Here is a 19,741-nt window from a genome sequence, read left to right on the forward strand (position 1 = left end):
GCCAACGTCGCCGTGGGATGAATTGTGTGTTTCCAACATGTCCTGGTCGGCTTAGAATATCTCAATTTGAGTTAATTTTGGGCTGTCGATGTCATGCTGCCATTCATTTTTTTTTTAAAAATGCCACTTTTTTAATACACCATAAAAACATTTCCCGCCACTTTCACTTTTCCACTACACCTTTTCCAGTCCAAATTGATCAAGAGCAAGTCACATTCATTAAATACAAAAGCAAAATTATGAAACGCAACTGCAAGTTCATCAATAACCCTTTTTAAATGATAAATCAGGTGTAGTGAGCTCGAATCAGGCTGTACAGGATACGAAACCAGCGATCTTCAACGTCTAAGCGCGCCAAGGAAGAGCTCATTTCGCGCCAATTTTGCCTTCTCTAGTATTATGCGAGGTCCGGCTCGCGCCAAAACGCCACCACTGCGCGCTATTGAGGCTTTCACTTTCCATTTTGCAACTTCCGGAGCAGCTAAAACCAACAAAGATGCCAAGACGCTACGCGCGCTACGCGCTGGAGACCAAGCTTCGAGTCCTGGAGGTCGCGCGAAGGGGAGGTGTGTGGGAGGAGACCGCTGAGGAGCTTGGTGTTAATTACAACACCACACGAGCGTGGGTAGCCAAGCACGTTACGCGTGGAGAGGAGATATTTGCTCATCCGCGAGGCGGCAAGCGGGGAGGCAAGGTGACAGACGCTTGTCTAGCGTTTTGGCTTAAGAAGCTAGGTGATGACCCCGACCTCACGCTGCGTCAGCTTGCAGACGCTCTTGAGCACGAGCACGGCGTCGTCGTGGCTCCTTAAGCTGTAAAGAGACACGTTAACGCAGTATGTTTCACGTTGAAGCAAATGCACAAGGAACCGCAATACATGAACACTATGACAAACAAGCAGAAACGCCGGACATATCTTGCTGAGCTACAGGAGTACCAAGCTATGGGAAAGGTCATCCTATACATGGATGAAGCAAATTTTAACTTGTGGTCTACACGTACGCGTGGGCGCAGTCTACGTGGCCGCCGTGCAGTGAAGAAGGTGTTTGCTGGCGGTGACCAAAACATACACGTCATCGCCTGCATTAGCGAGAACGGATTAGTATATTACGAGACCAAATTCGGTTCAAACCGCCACGCCAACACGAATGACTTCATTCGCTCGCTTCTGCGCCACATTCGGGACGCGTCGGAACTCACGCTAGCTGATGTTGTGCTGGTGCTCGACAACGCGTCGTGCCATTGAAAGCGTCTTTGAAGAGGACGAATTTCTAGACGCAAAACTGCTTCGTCTCGGTCCTTATTCACCGATGTTGAACCCGATAGAGAATGTGTTCTCTTCGTTCAAGTCATCGGTGAAAGCGTTTAAGCGAGAAAACCGACGCCAAATTCTTGATGTTCCTCCCGGTGTGACCATGAAGGACCATCGTCAGTATTTCCTCCAAACGGCTGCCAATCAATACCTCCCGGAGGTGACTATCGCAGCTAGCTGTCGCAATTTTTATCGGCACACGCTTCGTTTCCACGCAAAGGTAAGTGACCTGAAGGACATGCCCGTGAAGACCTAAGCCGTTGTGCTTACCTGAGGTGTCTCTACACTCATTCTCACACTTTTTAAATTCTCACAGAGTACCTCTTTTAACAGACATGCTCAATTCGATTTGCACTTTGTAATCTTGCTTTTGTATTTGATGAATGTAACTTGCTCTTGATCAATTTGGACTGGAAAATGTGTACATGTAGGATTTTGCAAAAGGAAGATCGAAAAACCATTGAGACTTAAGCAAAAACTTAAATGTAAGTTAGCAAGAATTTGTTTGACAATTGTGTGATCGTACTTATTAATGGTCGGGCTGGTGTGTGACTTTTGGGTAGAGTAGTTTCTGGGAGGCAAGTCATAATCGCATTGCTCTCAGCTCATGAAACACAGCGAGAGACTATAGGTGCAGTGTAAATTCTTTGACATATATCAAGGTAGCTATTATTCCTGGCATTTGTTAATGTGTGTTTGGGAGCTTTAGCGACCCGTGGTTGCTTTGGCTCAAGCCGGGTTTTCAAACTTCCTATCGTTGATTAAAGTTTAACGAAGCACCCAAAGCTGTCGGTCAACAATGGAGTCAAGTTAGCTCACACTATGACACATATCGCAACAGTGCCATCACGCGAAGGACGCAATAACACACACACGATATCATGGCTTAAGCTACCACGATGGGCAGCTTGACACACAGACCTACACTGGGCCTAGCATCGTGAAGATTCTACGTTTCCACCTACCGGTCGTGGGGGTGATTGTGCGTGGCCAGGGCTCCCGATAGCGTCATGCTCCCGATAGCGTCATTCTTTGAAAAGCGTTTCCTGAAAGACAATGCGAAACACTTGTGTCAGCTTTGCCCACATTGACATCTTCGAAAACGCTTACATCAGAGTTGCTAGACTCATCAATCTCCATATCTCCACTACTTGAAAATTCTGCATCGCTGTTTCTGTCAACAGCAATTGCTACACTCACATTTAGATCTTCATCACTGCCAGGCTCATTCCCACAATCTTTGCTTCCACTAGATGTATCACCACCAAGTGCAGCGGTGGCTACATCAGCACTAACGCCTCGGGCAACTTCACCCAACGAATTTGATTATGAGGGGGGGGGCAACAGTTGCATCACTCACTGTCGTTGCTATCGCCAATTGATGCTGTGCTGCAGAATTAACCAGGGTAATATTTGCAGGCAGACCTCCAATTCCTTGTAAAATCTCTTCCGTTTTCTCTTCTCCCATCCAAAAACAAGTTCTTCAAATGCTTTGTTGTCTTGGTTGTATAATTTTCTCTACCGTTATAAATACTTGCAAATATGCGGCTAGTTTCTGTTGCATCACGTACGTACTTCTCAAGAGATGTGTTTGTGTTGATAACGCACGTCTGCATTTGAAGCAACGCATCGTTTGCTTCATTGTACGAATACATGACGATTTGTGTCGCTGCACCCTTTACATGCATGTCCATTTCCGCTATAACGCTCAGAACCGAGGCTCTTACTTGCGCGGGCTCAATCACCGCGATTTGACCTCCCAAACTCCACTAACGCGGCCGAACGAGAAATAACTTGGCGGATGTCCTTCCGTTTCGTGGCGAACGCCAACGCCGTCGTTTCCGCGTCAATTGCCGCTCGTAGCAGCTTTCTGCGCTGCCTCTCGAAGCCTCTGAGCTATTCGCTTACCGACGGGTCGATGTGTGTCCTGACTTGAGCTTCACAGAAGCTGTTTTGGAGGATTTGAGGACGTTCGACGTCGGCGCATATCATTCTAGGGTAGCGGATACGGTCTATGCGACCATCGCGAAAGCCTGTAGGTGAGTCTTCAAGAGGAAGGGTTTTCAAGTAGTACTTCTGCCTTGTTACAGGGGGCTCGTTAAGCCTAGGCATCTTTGGGAGAATGCCCTACACGACTACGAAGCCAGTTTTCAGCGGTCTTGTTAGCGCCTGGTTGCTCTTGTGCAGCTTGCTGTTGTGCAAATGCTGCTGCTTTCTTAGAGATGCTCTCTCCATTGTCACTTGCGTACATCCGAAAGGCTCGGTGGCAACGCATCTCGGCTTGACTCCTGCGGATGTGTGGTGTGTTGTTGCTCTGAGGCCTGGCGAAAAGCTGGATATTATTGGTTAAAAGTCGGGTTGGACTGTTATTCCCCTCCGGTCCTTACATGCGCCAAAGACTTTAAAGACGGGGTCCCGGTCCCAGACAAAGACAGGGACGATAACCCCCCCCATTTTGTATGGACGGGTTTCTCAAATTCAAATGCATCGTAAGAGGATGTCGATAACGACGACCAGTGGTGAAGACAAATAGGAAGACGCGGGCCGTGGCAATCTTGGACGAGCCGAAGCCGTGAACAGACGACCAGCTACCGTATCCGTTCAGAGCACGGATGAAGGGTCGTACGATCTGGAAATATCACCCGTGTGCGGTCCTGACCGCCGGATATAGTAGTACGAGGGCTGACGACAGACCGTGATGAGCGGCACGGACTTCGCGCGGAAGACGAGAGTGGTTGAAGAAGCTGAGCGGACGAAGAGAGCGGAGAACGTGTACAGTGGTCAAGCGCTCACTCTGGAATCTGCAGCGAAGTGGAAAGACTACGAACTTTGCGACGGGCGACGGAGTGGTGGCTCAGACGAGTGCCGAAAGACGAACGAAAGACAAACAAAAGACGAACAAAGAACGAGGAACAAAGGCAGTGACAGACGCATTATTGTATTAGCTGTTACCGAACGACCAAGACGGTGACGGGTGGAGGATCACGGCGGCGCGAGCACAAACGACACCACTACGGGACATGTGTGGGTTTCGGAGTGAATGAGAGTGCTAGCGTGGGACCTGGGCAGCTTGTCAACGGATTGCACGGACGGTGGTGGCGACTCGAACGACGAGCGAAAAACGAAGAACGAGTCGGACTGTAACGGGGTAAAAGTTGCCGTCACTAGCTTACACTATAGTGCGAAGGAAGCTCGCAATAGTAAAACCAAGTCTTAGGGTTGTGTCAAACTCAACTCTAATTTATTAAATCCAGGGCGGCTACCCCTGGCCTCATGTGGGCCACTCAAACACATGTCTACTCTGATTGGTCAATAAGTGAATCTGGCTCCTCACTATCAACCAATCAAACGATGACACCTTGACACACGCTACCCGTGTGCCATTTTTCCTACTTATGCAATAGCGAAAGAAATATCTACCTACTTATGTAATTGGAGCTGGGCCCATTACATTACCCTCATCTAAAAGTTGCGCTTACGCAACATAAGCGCACGGAACACATTTGAAGAAAACTCGAAAGCCGACGAGGTGGAGACATCGGAGACAGCGCGAAGGGCGGTGGCGCCAGCGCGACGCTGGCGGTAGTAACAAGGGCAAGTCCAGGATCGACAGGTGCACCACGAGCTCTGGATGTACTGCGAGGACCGGGACTGTGCCTCTTGGCTCCCAAGACAGACATCGACGAAGCGCCCAGCGCACATACGCCTTAGAAGACTCCAAGCTTGCGACACTTGCATCACGGACACGAGGAACCTCACGTATCCGACTTCGTGGCGCAGTGGTCGATGCATGGGGCTTCCAGTCAGGACGCCAGGGTTCGATTCCCACCAGGTGGATCCACTCACGTACACTCGAGTGTTGTTTTTGCTGCCAGTGCGGAATGGCTTCGGACAACTCGAAGACATGAGACTTGTCGACGGAAGTCAACCACTTGATCAACCCAAGTGATCATCACGTTGTCAATACTGGTGTCGCCAAAAACAGGTACTTGTTGACCACCGTGTCGCCGCTAGTAATTGAAGTCATTTTGGCACAGTCGTAGTGTGTCGGGTTGACAACCCACTGGTCATCGGTTCGATGTCGCCGGTGGTTTCGTGATTTCATTCTTGCACTGACAAGTTGTGTCAGTATTCGCTGAGGCTTGCGCCGACGTTGCAAGCGTCGGAGCACGGCGTCGTTGTCGCCTCCTCGTGCGGGTCGTTCGCGTGAGCGCTCTCGATCTCGTTCACGATCACGGCGGAGTGACCCGCAAAATTCTACCTCTCAAACAGCTTGGTCTCATACTCGTGGACCGCGTCCAGGACGTCGCGGAGAAGGTTGGCGCGGGGCTCCCACGTATCATGCTCTGGCGGATAACCGAGCCAACGTACCAGATAGCGGACCGCGGTCGGGGCCGCGCGAGGAGCACGCCTACAGACGCTACGCTGAGCAGCCGAGTTGTGGGGATCTTTGTGGCCAACGATACGCTCTACAATCCAGCGCGCTTCACCCACTGAGTCAATTATCGATGGTGGGCCTTCACGGTGAGACGACGTACCCTGTACGTCCAGGGCGAGGTGGAGACAGCTTCGAACCGTGCGTTGGACGCTCAGATTGGGGCTGAACGGGCGGAAGATCGTGCCTGGCGGGCTGAGCAGATCACGTCGGAGCTTCGGCAGTCGAATCGGGAGCTCTTATCTCGCCTACAGGGATTGGAGACGCGTGCGCTTGGCAGAGTGATCGTCCGCGAGAGCGGGCGCCAGGGGCAGACGGGTCTCATGCGCGTCAAGCTCGTCGGGCTGGTCGCCCAACGCATGCTCCGTCTGCTGGCTCGGGTCAGGAATCGTCGCAGGGAAGTACCGCTTGAGCTGCTCGACGTAAAAAGTCGGGTGGAGTCTAAGTAACGACGGGATGTCCAGGGAGTAGGCGTCGTCCGCAGCCTTGATTACTCAAAAAGGGCCGATGAAGCGTGAAGCAAGTTTGTTGGCGCCCAGGTTGGTTACGGCAGAAGCGCGGATTCCCTCGGTCGATAGGAGAACGCGATATCCTATCTTGAATACATACACGCTCTTTCGACTGTACTTATCTGCTTGTTCCGTTTACTTGTCCACTACGTTCTGCAGTGCGTCGCGGACGAACCTTGAGATGGATTGCCTCTGCATGACGAATTCCGCAACTGCCGAGTGATCGGCAGGAAGCACCAAGGGTTTCGGTGTATTATTGGCCGTGGTAACGTCCTGGTCGCGAGCCTTGCTGCCTGGATCGATCAAGCTATGCGATGTCCATCCCGTTATCGGAGATGCGGTACGCCGAGGAGTCTCGATGGTCTGCTTGGACGGAGAGCGAGTCAAGGCGCTCACACTGGCTACACCCGAAGATAACCCTGAGGTCGACTGCGCCGGCAGGCCTGTTGACACCGGTGAGATTACCGGTGCGCGCTGAGACACAGGTTCACGTACCGGTGATGACCACGACACGGGCTCGTTGTCTGCAGGACTGACTGTAGCTACAGCATCCATGTCGACCGAAGGAGATTCTCCCCCACTAAAGGTGGAGCCGCCAGCATCCGTGGGGTGGCCCATAGCGAGAAGTGCCGGAACACGTGGGTGTCGTGCGCTGTTCACAAAGAACGGCGTCAGGCCCGTCGAGGAGTGCTTGGCGGTGTTGAGTGCGAATTCGGCTAGCGGTAGGAACGAACTCCATCTCGTGTACAAAGTCGCGTAGCTGCGGAGAACGTTTTCAAGGACTTGGTTGACGCGTTCGGTTTGTCCATCCGTCTCCGGATGCGCCTCGGTCGACATCAGCAGTTTAGCTCCCAGGAGCCCGAAGAGGCGTGACCAGAACGCGGATGTAAGCCGCGGGTCGCGGTCGGATATGATAGACTCCGGCAGGCCGTGGTGACCCAAAATCACGTCGACAAAGCGGGCCGCGGACTCCTCCGCGGTGATCGAGGCTGCCACAGGAACGAGATGGACCATTTTGCTGAAACGATCGACGAGCACAAGTACACCCGTGCGTCCGGCTGTATCGGGCGGAAGACCGAAGTTGAAGTCCATCGAAAAGGAGCGCCAGGCTTTCTTTGCGACCGGAAGAGGGCGCAATGGGGCCTGAGACGTCGAAGACGGTTTGACTCGCTGGCAAGTTTCACATGTGCCCACTTGCGTACCCACTTGTACATATGTAGCCAATAGAAGTCTCTAGACAGTGCCGCGTACGTCTATTCGCGTCCGAGATGTCCTCCAGTTGGGGCGTCATGGTACTCGTGGATTATACGCGCACGTAGTTCAGCGTCGTTTGATATGACGACTCGGGATCAATTAAATCTGTCGGTGCTGTACTTCATCAGATTGCCGTCCGGTCGGTATAGATCGATCTGATTACGCGTGGACCTTGTCAGAGCACTTAGCGTGTTGCTATTAGGAGCGCGCAGGTGTTTCAAGATGGCACCGTATATAGGATCATCAGCGAACACAGTGTGGGCGTAGTCAGTATCAGGTTGATGCCTGACGACACGCAAACCGCACATTCGTCATCATCCTCATCAGCCATCTGATGTCCTAGCGCTTCACGGGGTTGTAGTCCGGACGTCGAGATAGCGCGTCGGCGACAATGTTATTCTTGCCCGGCTTGAAGTGAACAACGAAGCTGTACTCGGAGAAGAAGGACAGCCATCGGGCCATCCGTTGCGACAAGTAAGGGCTCTTCATCGCTGTCCGCAGCGATGCTTGATCAGTGTAAGCCGCAAATGACTGTTCACCGAGCAAGTACACTCTGAATTTGATCAGAGCGTACCGTATTGCCAGTAGCTCCTTGTCGTGGACTGGGTAGTTCTTCTCGGCTAGCTTCAGTTATCGCGACTGATAGCTGAAAACGCGTTCATGTTCGTAATCATCGAACTGCATCAGCGCACAGCCGATGGCAAAATCACTCGCGTCGCAGACGACATGAAATGGCTTTAAGTGGTCAGCAAGGTTTAAGATTGGTGCAGACGCCAAGCTCTTCTTTACCGAGACGAATGCAACTTGGTGGTTAGATTTCCACTCCCAGACCACGTCCTTCTTCTGCAGCGAGGACAGCGGCTGGATCAACCCGGCGTAATTCTTCGTATGCTTGTGCAAGTAATTGGCCATGCCAAGCCACTGACGCAACTCAGGGGGGCTTGTCGGCGTTGACCAAGCACAGATAGTCGAGCCCTTCTCGGGATCTGCGCGCACACCGCTCTTGCTCACGTAGCATCCCAACACCGGAATCTCCGGTACACAGAAGACACATTTCTTCAGGTTTGCGTAGAGCTTGTTCTCTTGCATCACCTGGAATACTTGCCTCAGGCGTTTTAGATGTACTTCCACGGCACTGAGGTTGCCCTCAGAGAGGCTGTGCACGAAGATGTCGCCGAAATAACTCGGCGCGAAGTCTCAGAGCGGACAAAGAACATGGGAGACCATGCGATTGAAGGTGGCAGGCGCGGTCTTCAGACCCTGTGGCATCACGAGCCGCTCCCAGAGCATACCGCTCGGTGTACTTACGGCGGTCAGAGGCACATCACATGCTCTCATCAGGATATGATAGAATCCATCTGTCAGGTCGATGGCGCTGTAGATAACGCTGCCAGCCATGACGTCCAGTACCATGTCCTTCCGAGGGATCGGAGTCTGAGCGGGGATGGTGGCATCATTCAATTTGCTGAATGCGTGAGCAATGCGCCTCCCCTGTAATTTTCTTTACACAGAACGTTGGACTTGAATGGGGCGACGTACTCTCGCGTACGTGACTCGCCTTTCGGCGGCCCTCAAAGAAGTCATTGATCGCTTTCACTTGATCACGGGGAGATGGCCATTGTCTGGTGACGCAGTACTTCGTACCTGGCGCGAGGTCGATCTCGTGTTGAGCCCCACGATCCGCCGGAAGCTTGGCGGGGATCTCATCCGGGAAGACGTCGGCGTACTCGCCGACGTACACGGGATTCTCTGACTCCCACAAGGCCTCCCAGGACTGCGTTTGGAATCGTTCCTCACGAGCAGACTTAGGTTCAGCACCTTGCGGATGTAAACGTTCACTATCCGTTACGACTGCGTTTGCTGACTCATCCACCGAGACTGCCTCGGTGACCAAGCACACTTGCTCGACGTCTCCAGCTTTGAGGTCCCGAAGAACGTTCTTCCAGGACAAGCCTGGAAGGCGTGTGATTGCCGCCGCTTCGCGCGGCAGACTCGCGACTTCGATAGTGCACGACCGACTCGGGCCTCCTTCCACGTACTCGAGCGCGCAGACTGATTCCATCGGCGGGCTATCGCTGGTCGTGGAGTCCCGACGAGGCTTCAGGCGTCGTCTCTTCGGCTTCTTCTTCGGCTTCCTCGAGCTCACGCTCGAGTCTGACTCACTGCTACTCGACGATGCAACACCCTCCTGTAGGCGCGGAAGACCGCTCTCGACCGGGCCGGGAACACGCAGGGGCCCCTCCTCAACCGCCGCATCGTTTGACGGGAGCCCAATTTGCTCGACCACCGTCTCGTGTTGTGGGAGCCCCAGCTCGACCACCGTCTTGTATTGTGTGAGTCTCTGCTTGACCACTTCATAATCTACCTCGCGGCACCACGAGGGCTCTTCGTCCAACAATGTAACGCAAGCAATGCAGAGAGGGCCATCGCTCGCTCTGTGCACTGTCTGTGTCGTTGCTGTTTTGTTCACGACTGTGACGTGGGGCCAGACTCTTGGCGCCACCAAGAGGTGTGTGAATACCTCGCTTACGTCGAATCCACGTCGACGCTTGACCGATTGCGTCAGCCAGTCGATCTCTGGCTGATATCACGCAAGCCAAGGAATACCCACGATGCAGTCAAACGCATAATTCATCTCGATCACCAAGAAGTCGTCCATGCTACGGAAGCCGTTGAACGTGTAGGACAAGGACACGTCACGCCGCGCAACGCGGCGATCCTTACCATCTGCGAGTTTGACTTTAATATTGCCCGGATCATTCCGTACGCGGACGTTGTTGGGTAGTACCGACAAACACGACGCGCGAAAGAAGTTGTTGGTCGCTCCTGAGTCAAGGAGCGCGCGCAGTGGTCGCCGGGCACCGGTGACGTGGAGACTGACTACGATCAGTCTCGACGTAGTGGTGTGCTTGGAGCACGAAAGGGCTCGAAGATTGGGCTGCCACCGTAGGGCCCGGTCCTTCGTTAAAACCAGTAGCACCTACTGGCCCTGGTTCTTTTTTTTAAAAGCGACCGAGGAATGTTCTGCATCGGTGTGCGCGACGACGGGAGCTGGCGCGCGGCACTCCTCCGCGCGATGCCCTTTCTTACCACAGCGAAAGCAAATGAGGGAGCGATTGCTTTGCCCACCGCTACCGCGGTAGGACCCGCGACGTCGATCGCTCGACGCGTTGATGGCGTCGATCTCCATGGACGCGGGGGTAGAATCTCGGACTTCCGCAGGTATGGCTGCGGCGTACGATGCAGCGACCCTGTAATCCTCGCGAATTGCGAGTGCAAATGTCTCTTTGAGGTAGGAGGGTTCAGCTCTGGTAAGGCAGTAGCGGGTCATACCCTCGAGCATGCCGAACACGAATACGTGAACTTGCGAGGTCATGTCGATTGGTTTGGTCACGATGCATGATGCCAGATGCCGCACCTTCTGAACGGAATCTCGCATGGACATCTTTCCTTGCCGAAGAGCGAAGAGCTCTGCACGAGCGCGCGACTCATCTTGCGGGGGCTCGAACGCAAGGCGCAAGTCGCTCTGGAGAGTTTCCAGAGCTGGAAAAGCCTCGGGGTCGACAACCAGCTTGCCAAGGGCCCATTCGCAGGCCTTTCCGGCTAACCGGGAGAGGAGGAAGTTTACCTTGGCTGATGACGCCTCGATGCGTCGCGAGGCGATAGCGATGTCGATCTCGCGGAACCACCGGCTTAGCGGGAGCCGGTTTCCACCGGCGCCAGAATACGTAGACGTCTCCATCTTGACTACGTCATTCTGGGATGGGCGCGAGGGAGTTGACACCCGCCAATTCGCATCGGCGAACTCGCGTTCCATGAGCTCTTGTGCTGCAAGACATTGCTGGTCGGGCGTCGCTAATCTCAGCAGCGATGCGACAACAGCATCTCCGGACACCGTCACCAGGCGGTAAAGCGTTCCCACTCCACGCAAGTGAGATGGGGGAATGCAGCATGCTTCAGGGCCGCCCTGGAGATCTGGACTTGGCTCATCGTAGACTTGATCGCTGGAAAGACTACTTAGTGCTACCAGGTGTAACGGGGATAGCGTTGCCATCACTAGCTTACACTATAGTGTGGAGGAAGCTTGCAATTGTAAAACCAAGTCTTAGGTTTGTGTCAAATTCAACTCTGATTTATTTAAAGCCAGAGCGGCTACCCCTGGCCTCGTGTTAACCACTCAAACACATGTCTACCCTGATTGGTCAATAAGAGAGTCTGGTCTCCTCACTATCAACCAATCAGATGAAGACACCATGACACACGCTACCCGTGTGCCACTTTACCTACGTATGTAATAACTAAATAAATATAAACCTACTTATGTAATTGGAGCTGGACCCATTACACGGACGGAGAAGTACGCACTTAGCTACCAGTAGAAGTTTGACATCGATTAGCTGTCAATAAATAGGAACGAAGGTTCCGGCTACTTTGCCGTGGCCTGCATGGGTGTTTATAGACGTTGTACATACGGAACTGGACGACGACCAGCACAGCACTGTGGCTTGGCGAGTAGGCGTTACGAAGATTTGTGACAGCAAATTGTAGGGGAGCCTCGAAATTTGAACTGCGATTAATGCCATTATCGGGAGCCCTGTGCGTGGCCTACTGTTCTTAAGCGATGGCAATGTCGACAGTGATGGTGGCCGAGCCACTGCAGGGTAACGTGAGTAGCTTTAAAGGAGCGACAATCGTGCACAGAGAGCTCAGACTGATGTAGCCGTACTCTGCCATCTCGTACATGTAGTGCCCATCTCCTCAACATGCTGCTCCTCCTTGACCGCCTACTGAGAAACCCTGGCATTTTACTGCGATGCTAGTCAACACGATATTGTATACTGCTTTGGGATTCATGGTAGTGTGTTCTGTGCGTAAGGCACCAAGCTTGCTTACTACCGCGATCTGTAGAGATGAATCGCCCAGGATAAAACGAATTCGTGTGTGCACAGACGCCCAGAAAACGCAAAAGTTTTCATACAGAAAGGCATCAGAAGGCTGAGAATTAAACACATTTTAATACATGCGGACGGAAGATATGGCCTAGTGATATAGATGCACTAACGTTACAAAAGACAAGTCTAAGCGCGGACAATTGTGATCGAAATAGGTTACGGCCCTTACGACGTTCAATGTAGAACTGTAAAGATGATTTGCTGAAGATTAAAATAGGCCTTAGGCATCGTAAAGACCATATCTACCGTCGATATGTGTTAGTCACAGCTATTCGAAACGTCATTTGTCAATTCGAGAATATCGCGTCTCTGCATACCTAGGTACTATAATTGGTATCCACATATCCATGTGAACATCTTGTACCGATACTGTACAAGGCATCCTCTGAATTATACGGTGGGTTATTTTATTTAACAGTGCCGTGTTGCACACGGGGAAGCTCTGGATTTTTTTAAATGAAAGCATCCTACTTTACCATCCCGCTAAAGAATGACCGTTCATTTAACTTGCGAGAACTTTAAGTCTGCCGAATAAATATGGACATAGCGACTTTCATGGTAAAGCTCTTTATTCGCACTACCCCATTTTTTTTTTTGGCAAGGCGAGTTTCGTCAAAAGCGTCAATACCGAACTTTTAAATGAACACTTTGTGGAGGCTGAAGTTTTTGCTCACAGCATCATCAGAAATAGTCAAAATCGAACTTTAAAAAATAAAGCAATCTGATTCATAATCGTTTCAAAATAGCCAATCAGCTTGACATACAAATCGTCTAATGATGCATTTTTATCTAACCATATACGTAAGAAACTGAATATGGAACAATCAAACACACGAGGTTTCCTTTTAAAAAACCTCTGTTACTTTTTTAAAGGATCCGAGAAGTCATATAAATAGATTGTACTAGTAGGAGCTGAAACTAGCAGTAAATAGAATTGTTAAGTGTTACCAAATACTTGTACCTACACATTTTCAGAATTAGGACAACTAGAGGATTGGGCTGGTAGCGTAAATGTTCAATCCTGTAGAGTAATACAACATGTGAGGGAAAATCAGTCCTGTACCGGTAGTGAAAAGGAAAGAAAGTGGCTGGAGTCTGCAATTAAAGACCCAATACTTTCATGTTGCGCGAGCTAAACGTCCAGCATCAACCGGGCGATCTTTTTTTCTATAAGTTAAGAGTTGATACCCGTCATGATACGCTTCCGTCATATCAATCACCGGTGATGGCCTAGGTACTGCCCCCGGCGACTGGCTGGCTACCTTTTTATTCATGTTAAGCGAGCTAAACGTCCAGGGAACTAGCAATCTGACATTTGAAATACACAGGTCTTAGCGTGCAGTTTGCAAGCCAAATTCTTCCCCCCTTCCTGTTACGCGAGCTAAGCGTCCGGCTTCTTGTCCAACCAGCGAGTTCGCTGAGCTAATTCCGCATGAGCGAGTTTTTCGGCGACTGTAAGCCTAAACGCCTCCTCCAACCCTGATTCGATAAATGCCCTTGTAAAAGCGATCGACGATTGTACTGATTTAGCGAAACTCTTATAAACTATTAGGGCATAGCTTCATCATAGTTTGATATCTGTGATAATCTGATGCAAACCGTTCTTTTTAAAAGCTGTCTAGCTTAAGTAATGTATACATTTGCGTGTTGTACGACACACATTTATCTTAGCGAGCTTAAAGCATTTTGGTCTGTACGTAATTCATTTATATAGCACTATCGGAAATGGTAATACGTCGAAAGGAATAGAGCTTGCTTCCTAGATCATTTTCTTGAGACGATGAGCATTTAATCTATACTACATAGACATATTTCTGGTATGCTATGGTCAAGTAGTACGAACAGCCCAATAGAGATTAGTTCGGCCCATCTTTGGTGTGTTCCTTAATTTGACGCATATAAATATGAAATGAGCGGCCTTATAAACTCTTCATTTCGAATCGATGACTTGAGCTTTGCGGTAAAATTACCGGGGTTCATTAATTCTAGCAGAAGATACAAAAAAGTTACGGTACTCCATTTTTATATATTGTTGAAATTTTACACTTTTTAATATTAGAGCGGACTGGTCCCCTAAATTCAGCTTCATCAAAAGCGCATTCCTAATCTAAACTTTATACTATAATTATAGGTATCAAAAATCGCCGAATCTCTAGTTTGTCAGCGACATGTACTAGAACGTAGCCTAAGAACGGCACCATAACTGTTGCACTGTCCCAAAAAGTCTTTAAAAATGGAATCTCGCACGTGAATGCTCGGCTTACTTTGAGCTTAGTGCTGAATCGACCACGCGGCTTAGTAGACACTAATAAAACAATTTTTTTAATAAGGACGATAAAAGCTTAGGACAGAAATACTTCCTCCGAGAACGCACAATGTAAAGCAAGCGACTCTCGATATAGAAGCAATATACAATCACAAAGAAAATATATATAACTGCACCAAAAAGCGTGCGACACTGGATCGTTTGCCATTCAGCGTGTATTTTTGTGTGACAAGTAAGTATAAAAAAATATCCTGTCATGTGTGTTTAGTCTCGCCAAACTTAGTACTTTATCGTTGAGCCCAAATTTACTTCCTCGAACAAGCTATAGCTCTACTCTCGATTCGTTTAATCTTTTCTCCCCATCGGTAGGATAGGTAGGATGGTGCGTGTACTGGTAGCCAAAACCTTAACATTAAAGTTTGGTCACACAAGGAGCTGACATTGAAAATGAAACGGACGGCCTTATAACCTAAATAGCAATGTGCCTGGCATTTCTTTCCGCTCTCAATTTGCCAAAGAGAAGGTGACAAAACTACAGGTTGGAAATCGCGTATGTGGTAAAAGCAAGAAGCACATCGGCAAAACTGGTATCACCCTTCAAGTGCTAAAGGAAAGCAGACAGCACACTTACGAGGTACAATGGTCTACTGGTGGGGTATCTATCGTGTCTCTGCGCTCTATTTCTCTTCAAATCGGCCTAATGGATGATGACACCGAGAAATCCGGCGGTGAATCCACCTTTGTGCAGCTTCTAGGGGGGTGAAGATACGGCTTACCAAGGCTTATTGGAGTACGAGTTCTCTTCTAGTGATGACAACAAGGAAGACGATGAAGGTAGGACTCGGAGGAACAACTGGAGGAAGAGGAAGACGGCACAGTCGTGGCGCATGGCCGCCTGTGGGTACCGCTTGATAGTGTTATGGTTGACTCAGCCTGTCCGTTTCCGGCGCGTACAACAACATTTCTCGGGCCGGCACGTCTTCAACTCGGAGTGCTGTCTCTAGTGAAGTCTTTCTATCTAATGTACCCAATGGGAACTCTACAAGAAACTATTCGACTGACCAACATCAATTTAGCGATGACATCATTTCGTACTATTGGACCTGGTGATTTAATTAGGTGGATTGGTATTCGCCTTGCAACGGCAGTGGAGCCACGCCATGGAGCAACGCGTGTATACTGGGACACACAAGGATACGTAAACACACCGGCCAACTACGCATCAGGGTTCCAGATGAGCCGTCACTGTTTCGAGCAGATAATGTACGCACTTGCGTTCTCGGACAACAGTCAGCCGGGCGATCCGTGGGATCCGATACGGCCCTTGATACTAGGGCTCAATGATCAAAGAAAAACGCACGTATGTCCTAGAAACATTTTAGTCGTCGATGAGTGTATGAGCGCCTGGAAGGGACGTGAAGCCAAGTTCACACACGACGGCCTTCCTTAAAAACCAAAATCGCTCAAAAACCAGAAGGAAAAGGAAAAGAGCTGATGTCCCTCGCCGACGGAGACAGTGGCATGCTTCTCGGTCTTGAACTGGTAGAAGGATCCGCTCGTCAAAATCAAAAACAGTACTTTCGTGAATTTGGAGAAGGAACTGCAGCTGTATTGCGATTAGTGGAGCAATTCAAGGGAACAGGTCGTACCGTAGTGGGTGATAGCGCTTTCGCTTCGGTAAAAACGCTTGTTCAACTGAAAAAAAGACTTGGTTTGTACTTCATGGGCATGGTAAAGACAGCAAGTGTCGAGTATCCAAAAGCCCATTTGAAAAAGTGGGTAGAAACCGATCCGCCGCGAGGTTCTGTCAAGGTCATGACAAGTTTTACTGAATCCGGTAAAGCAATGTATGCCTTGTGCTGGGCAGACCGTAAACACAAAATGTTGATATCAAATAGCGAAACTATCCTTGCTGGGACTGATAGTATTCGTGTCCGGCACCGAACTGTTGATTTAAACGGAAAATTGGAGACGCAACGATATGAAAAACGGGTTCCGCGTCCACAAATAGTAGAATTGTTTTTTTTAACAAGCTTTCGACGATTGATGTTCACGATCACCTTCGCCATGGGCCGCTTGCAATTGAGCGAGGGGGGATTACACAAACCTGGATGCATAGAGTATTTGGCACAATACTTGGAATGGTTATTGTTGGGACGCCTACCAGGTCTACTACGAGGCTCGTGGGCATCATCACTTTGACAGGACAATACTGAGTTTTAACGACTTATGTCACAACTATCTCATCAGCTCGTATTTAACGAGCACGTGATGAAGTGATCGCTGCGGTCTGGTGCTAGGTCTCAGGGGGTCGACGAGGTAACACGCGTTAGGCTCACTTACCTATTGTTCTTCTGACTTATTTGTGCCTTTTGATCATCAGCCTTCTCATACGCTGAAGGCTTTTGGCGACCTCCCCCGATACGCTGAATCACGTAAGGCAGGCAAACGAGTGCAGCGTCAGTGCAATCTATGCCACAAAAAGTGCTCTTACTATTGCGTTGGATGCCCTGATCTACAATTGCAGTCGTTTTTCGGTGTGTGCGGCCCGAGATCGCAGCGCACGTGCTTCAGTGAGCACATTGCTCTACCTTCAATTTGGCCTTTATTTCACATGCATATAGTTCTTAATACAAACTTTTATATTAAAATTAATTTATGCATGCCTACTAGTAGGGTACAAACCCATGCTACTGGTAGGCTTTCAACCTGGGGACAAAAGATTAACCCCTTGGTTCCCGGAAAAGTGTATCAGTGTATCGAAAACGCTCAAATATATGTCGTATAATACGACATAGCCATGTCACTTGTGATTTGTATACAGTAGACTTTTCACTTGCGGAAGGTGTATCAAGTTTGAGCAGGTTGTTTTAGCAATGTCGTAAATTATACACCTTTCCAATCACCAAAATCACTCAATGTCGTAACTTCCTACCATACCACATCAGAGACGGTGGAAGATGGTACAAAGAGCCGCCTTTAATTACTATCTGATAGTAAAAGGTGAATCAAAAGGTACATGAATTCAAAGAAGTAAGCATTACAATTTGACATATGCTAACACTCATCAGCAAGTCTGCAGACAGGATCACTCCGGATCGCTCTCATTCTCATTATCGACGTCTTCAGCAGCATCACGAAGGTGTAGCTCCCGGCGCGTTCTCTTTCGTGCTCCAGCTTCCCGACCTGGACGTCGCAAGACAACCCTCTTCCCCAAGGTGCGCGGAATGGCTTGACCGCAGTCGGAGTCGTTGTGCCAAATCTCGAAACATGTCTTTGCAGTTCCCTTGTACTGACGACGGATCTTGCTACACAGCCAGCATTTTGCTTCATCGACGGAACAGCACTCGCAGAAGAAGGTCGTCGCAAACGACTTCTTCTTTCTGTCCATTCGTAGAAGAGCGCAGACCTTGCAGGCCCCTTGACGACGCTTCTGAACTCCGCTGAAGGTTACACAGTCCTCAGACTGCTGAACCGTGTGCGTAATACTGACAGGTGCACGCCTGCGAGTCTGACCAGTGGGTGGTGGCGTTGCAGCCACACCGGCGAAGTCCCCAGCTTTTAGCTGAAGGAGCTGGTTCTGGAAGACGCCAAACGATTCTCCGCCCGTCATCACCGGTATTCCCTTCATTGTTGCAGCTTCCTTGTGCGAAATGTAAGAGTTCACCAATACTAAATCGATATAGCCTAAAAATAAGCTTTTGTAGTATTTTTTTAACTTAATTATAGTTGTAGAGAGTAATTTTGAAGGCAAAGTTGATCGTGCACATCAAATCCGCCCATCCAGCGCTGGTAGTCGGTCACAGCCGCCGGATACGATACTGTGATAGGTCCCACCTGCTTCACTTTCCGGTTGATTGTCGAAATTGTCATTTCAGAGCCTGTGCACAAGTAGTGCATAGGCTTGCGGTCCCACCAGTGAAACGCGATCATTCCAGGTACCGCAACGGACCGAGAGAAGGTGAAGGACGCACGAGGGATCCTAGCTGGCCGCGACTGTCGCTTCTCAACGATGTTCTTATCCAAACCTAACCGGTTGATCATGACAGTGCCAATTACGTAGATGCTCATGCCGAGAAGCTCGATGGCAAGTACCGACAACTACTGCATGCCACGAGTGTCGCGAGTTCGTTCCAAGCACAATCTTCAGATTTCGGATGACCGCTGCAGCACCGGTCGTATGATCAACTGAGCTGTCAGCGCCGTCACTGACATCGCGTTTTCTAGCGTAAACTTCGATTCTAAAAAAGGTTACGACATACACAGTTATATTTAGCAAAGCACGTCATAAGTTACGACATAGATATAAAAAAGTGAATGTACCTGTGGCAATAAGCTGCTCTTGAGTCGCAGACCATGGACATCTTGGACCCGTAGAGGTGAGGCTTGTCCGGCATAAATATGCAGGCTGTGCTCCGATTTGAAGTGGAAGGCAGAACACCTTCATCAAACGAAAAAACGGCTGGGAGAGACCATCCCGTAAGAAATTGTCGCTGTATCTTGTCGACAACAGGCCTGAACTTCCATAGCTTGTCACGTGTTCGCTCGGCCTCGTTGTCAACAAAGTGTAGGTCGCGCATGATGTCTTGGCATCGATTGCGAGCCATGAAACGACCAAAGGTGCCTGCTGGAACCGCACCGTCCTCGACCATAGACCAATCCGCTGCAAAGCGGCGCTTCTGTGGGCACAACATCCGTGCCACTAGAAGCCCAATTACGTGCAGAATCTCGTGTGTTTGGTAGCCAGACTTTGACTTCAAACGACGTCGTATTTGCTTCACAGTCTCGCGACGACTTCCCACTTGCTTGGCTTGAATAGCCTGAGCACGTCTGTCTACTTGCTGAAGGCCGTACCTATTAGTCTCCACGTTAATATTGACCCACCGTGACTTGGGCATGAAGTAGAAAAATGTTTGAATAGGGGAGTGACTGAGGTCACATAGCTCGCGAACTGGATGAGCGTCTTAATAACTGAGCCCCGAGTACGCGGCCACGCCTTCTTCAAACACCGAT

General features: G+C 49.9%; 3 protein-coding genes across 3 annotated transcripts; all 3 read left to right on the forward strand.

The window, feature by feature from the left end:
- Nucleotides 1-496: 496 nt before the first annotated feature.
- On the forward strand, nt 497-1,103 carry PITG_09902 (uncharacterized protein; the record flags this gene model as incomplete). The annotated part of the gene is made up of 4 exons (XM_002902409.1): nt 497-637; nt 735-758; nt 821-1,044; nt 1,094-1,103. The coding sequence occupies 4 exons, from the start codon at nt 497-499 to the stop codon at nt 1,101-1,103; spliced, it is 399 nt and encodes a 132-aa protein (XP_002902455.1).
- Nucleotides 1,104-1,310: 207 nt separating this feature from the next.
- PITG_09903 (uncharacterized protein) lies at nt 1,311-1,568 on the forward strand (the record flags this gene model as incomplete). Its single annotated transcript, XM_002902410.1, has 1 exon — nt 1,311-1,568. The coding sequence occupies one exon, from the start codon at nt 1,311-1,313 to the stop codon at nt 1,566-1,568; it is 258 nt and encodes an 85-aa protein (XP_002902456.1).
- Nucleotides 1,569-13,894: 12,326 nt separating this feature from the next.
- On the forward strand, nt 13,895-17,008 carry PITG_09904 (uncharacterized protein; the record flags this gene model as incomplete). Its single annotated transcript, XM_002902411.1, has 8 exons — nt 13,895-13,916; nt 14,594-14,617; nt 14,809-14,839; nt 15,206-15,362; nt 15,567-15,625; nt 15,848-16,033; nt 16,246-16,405; nt 16,979-17,008. 8 exons carry the CDS (start codon nt 13,895-13,897, stop codon nt 17,006-17,008), a joined length of 669 nt encoding a protein of 222 aa, XP_002902457.1.
- Between the last annotated feature and the right edge of the window lie 2,733 nt (nt 17,009-19,741).

Source organism: Phytophthora infestans, genomic scaffold, assembly GCF_000142945.1.
Source record: "Phytophthora infestans T30-4 supercont1.17 genomic scaffold, whole genome shotgun sequence".
Taxonomy (NCBI): Eukaryota; Oomycota; class Peronosporomycetes; order Peronosporales; family Peronosporaceae; genus Phytophthora; species Phytophthora infestans.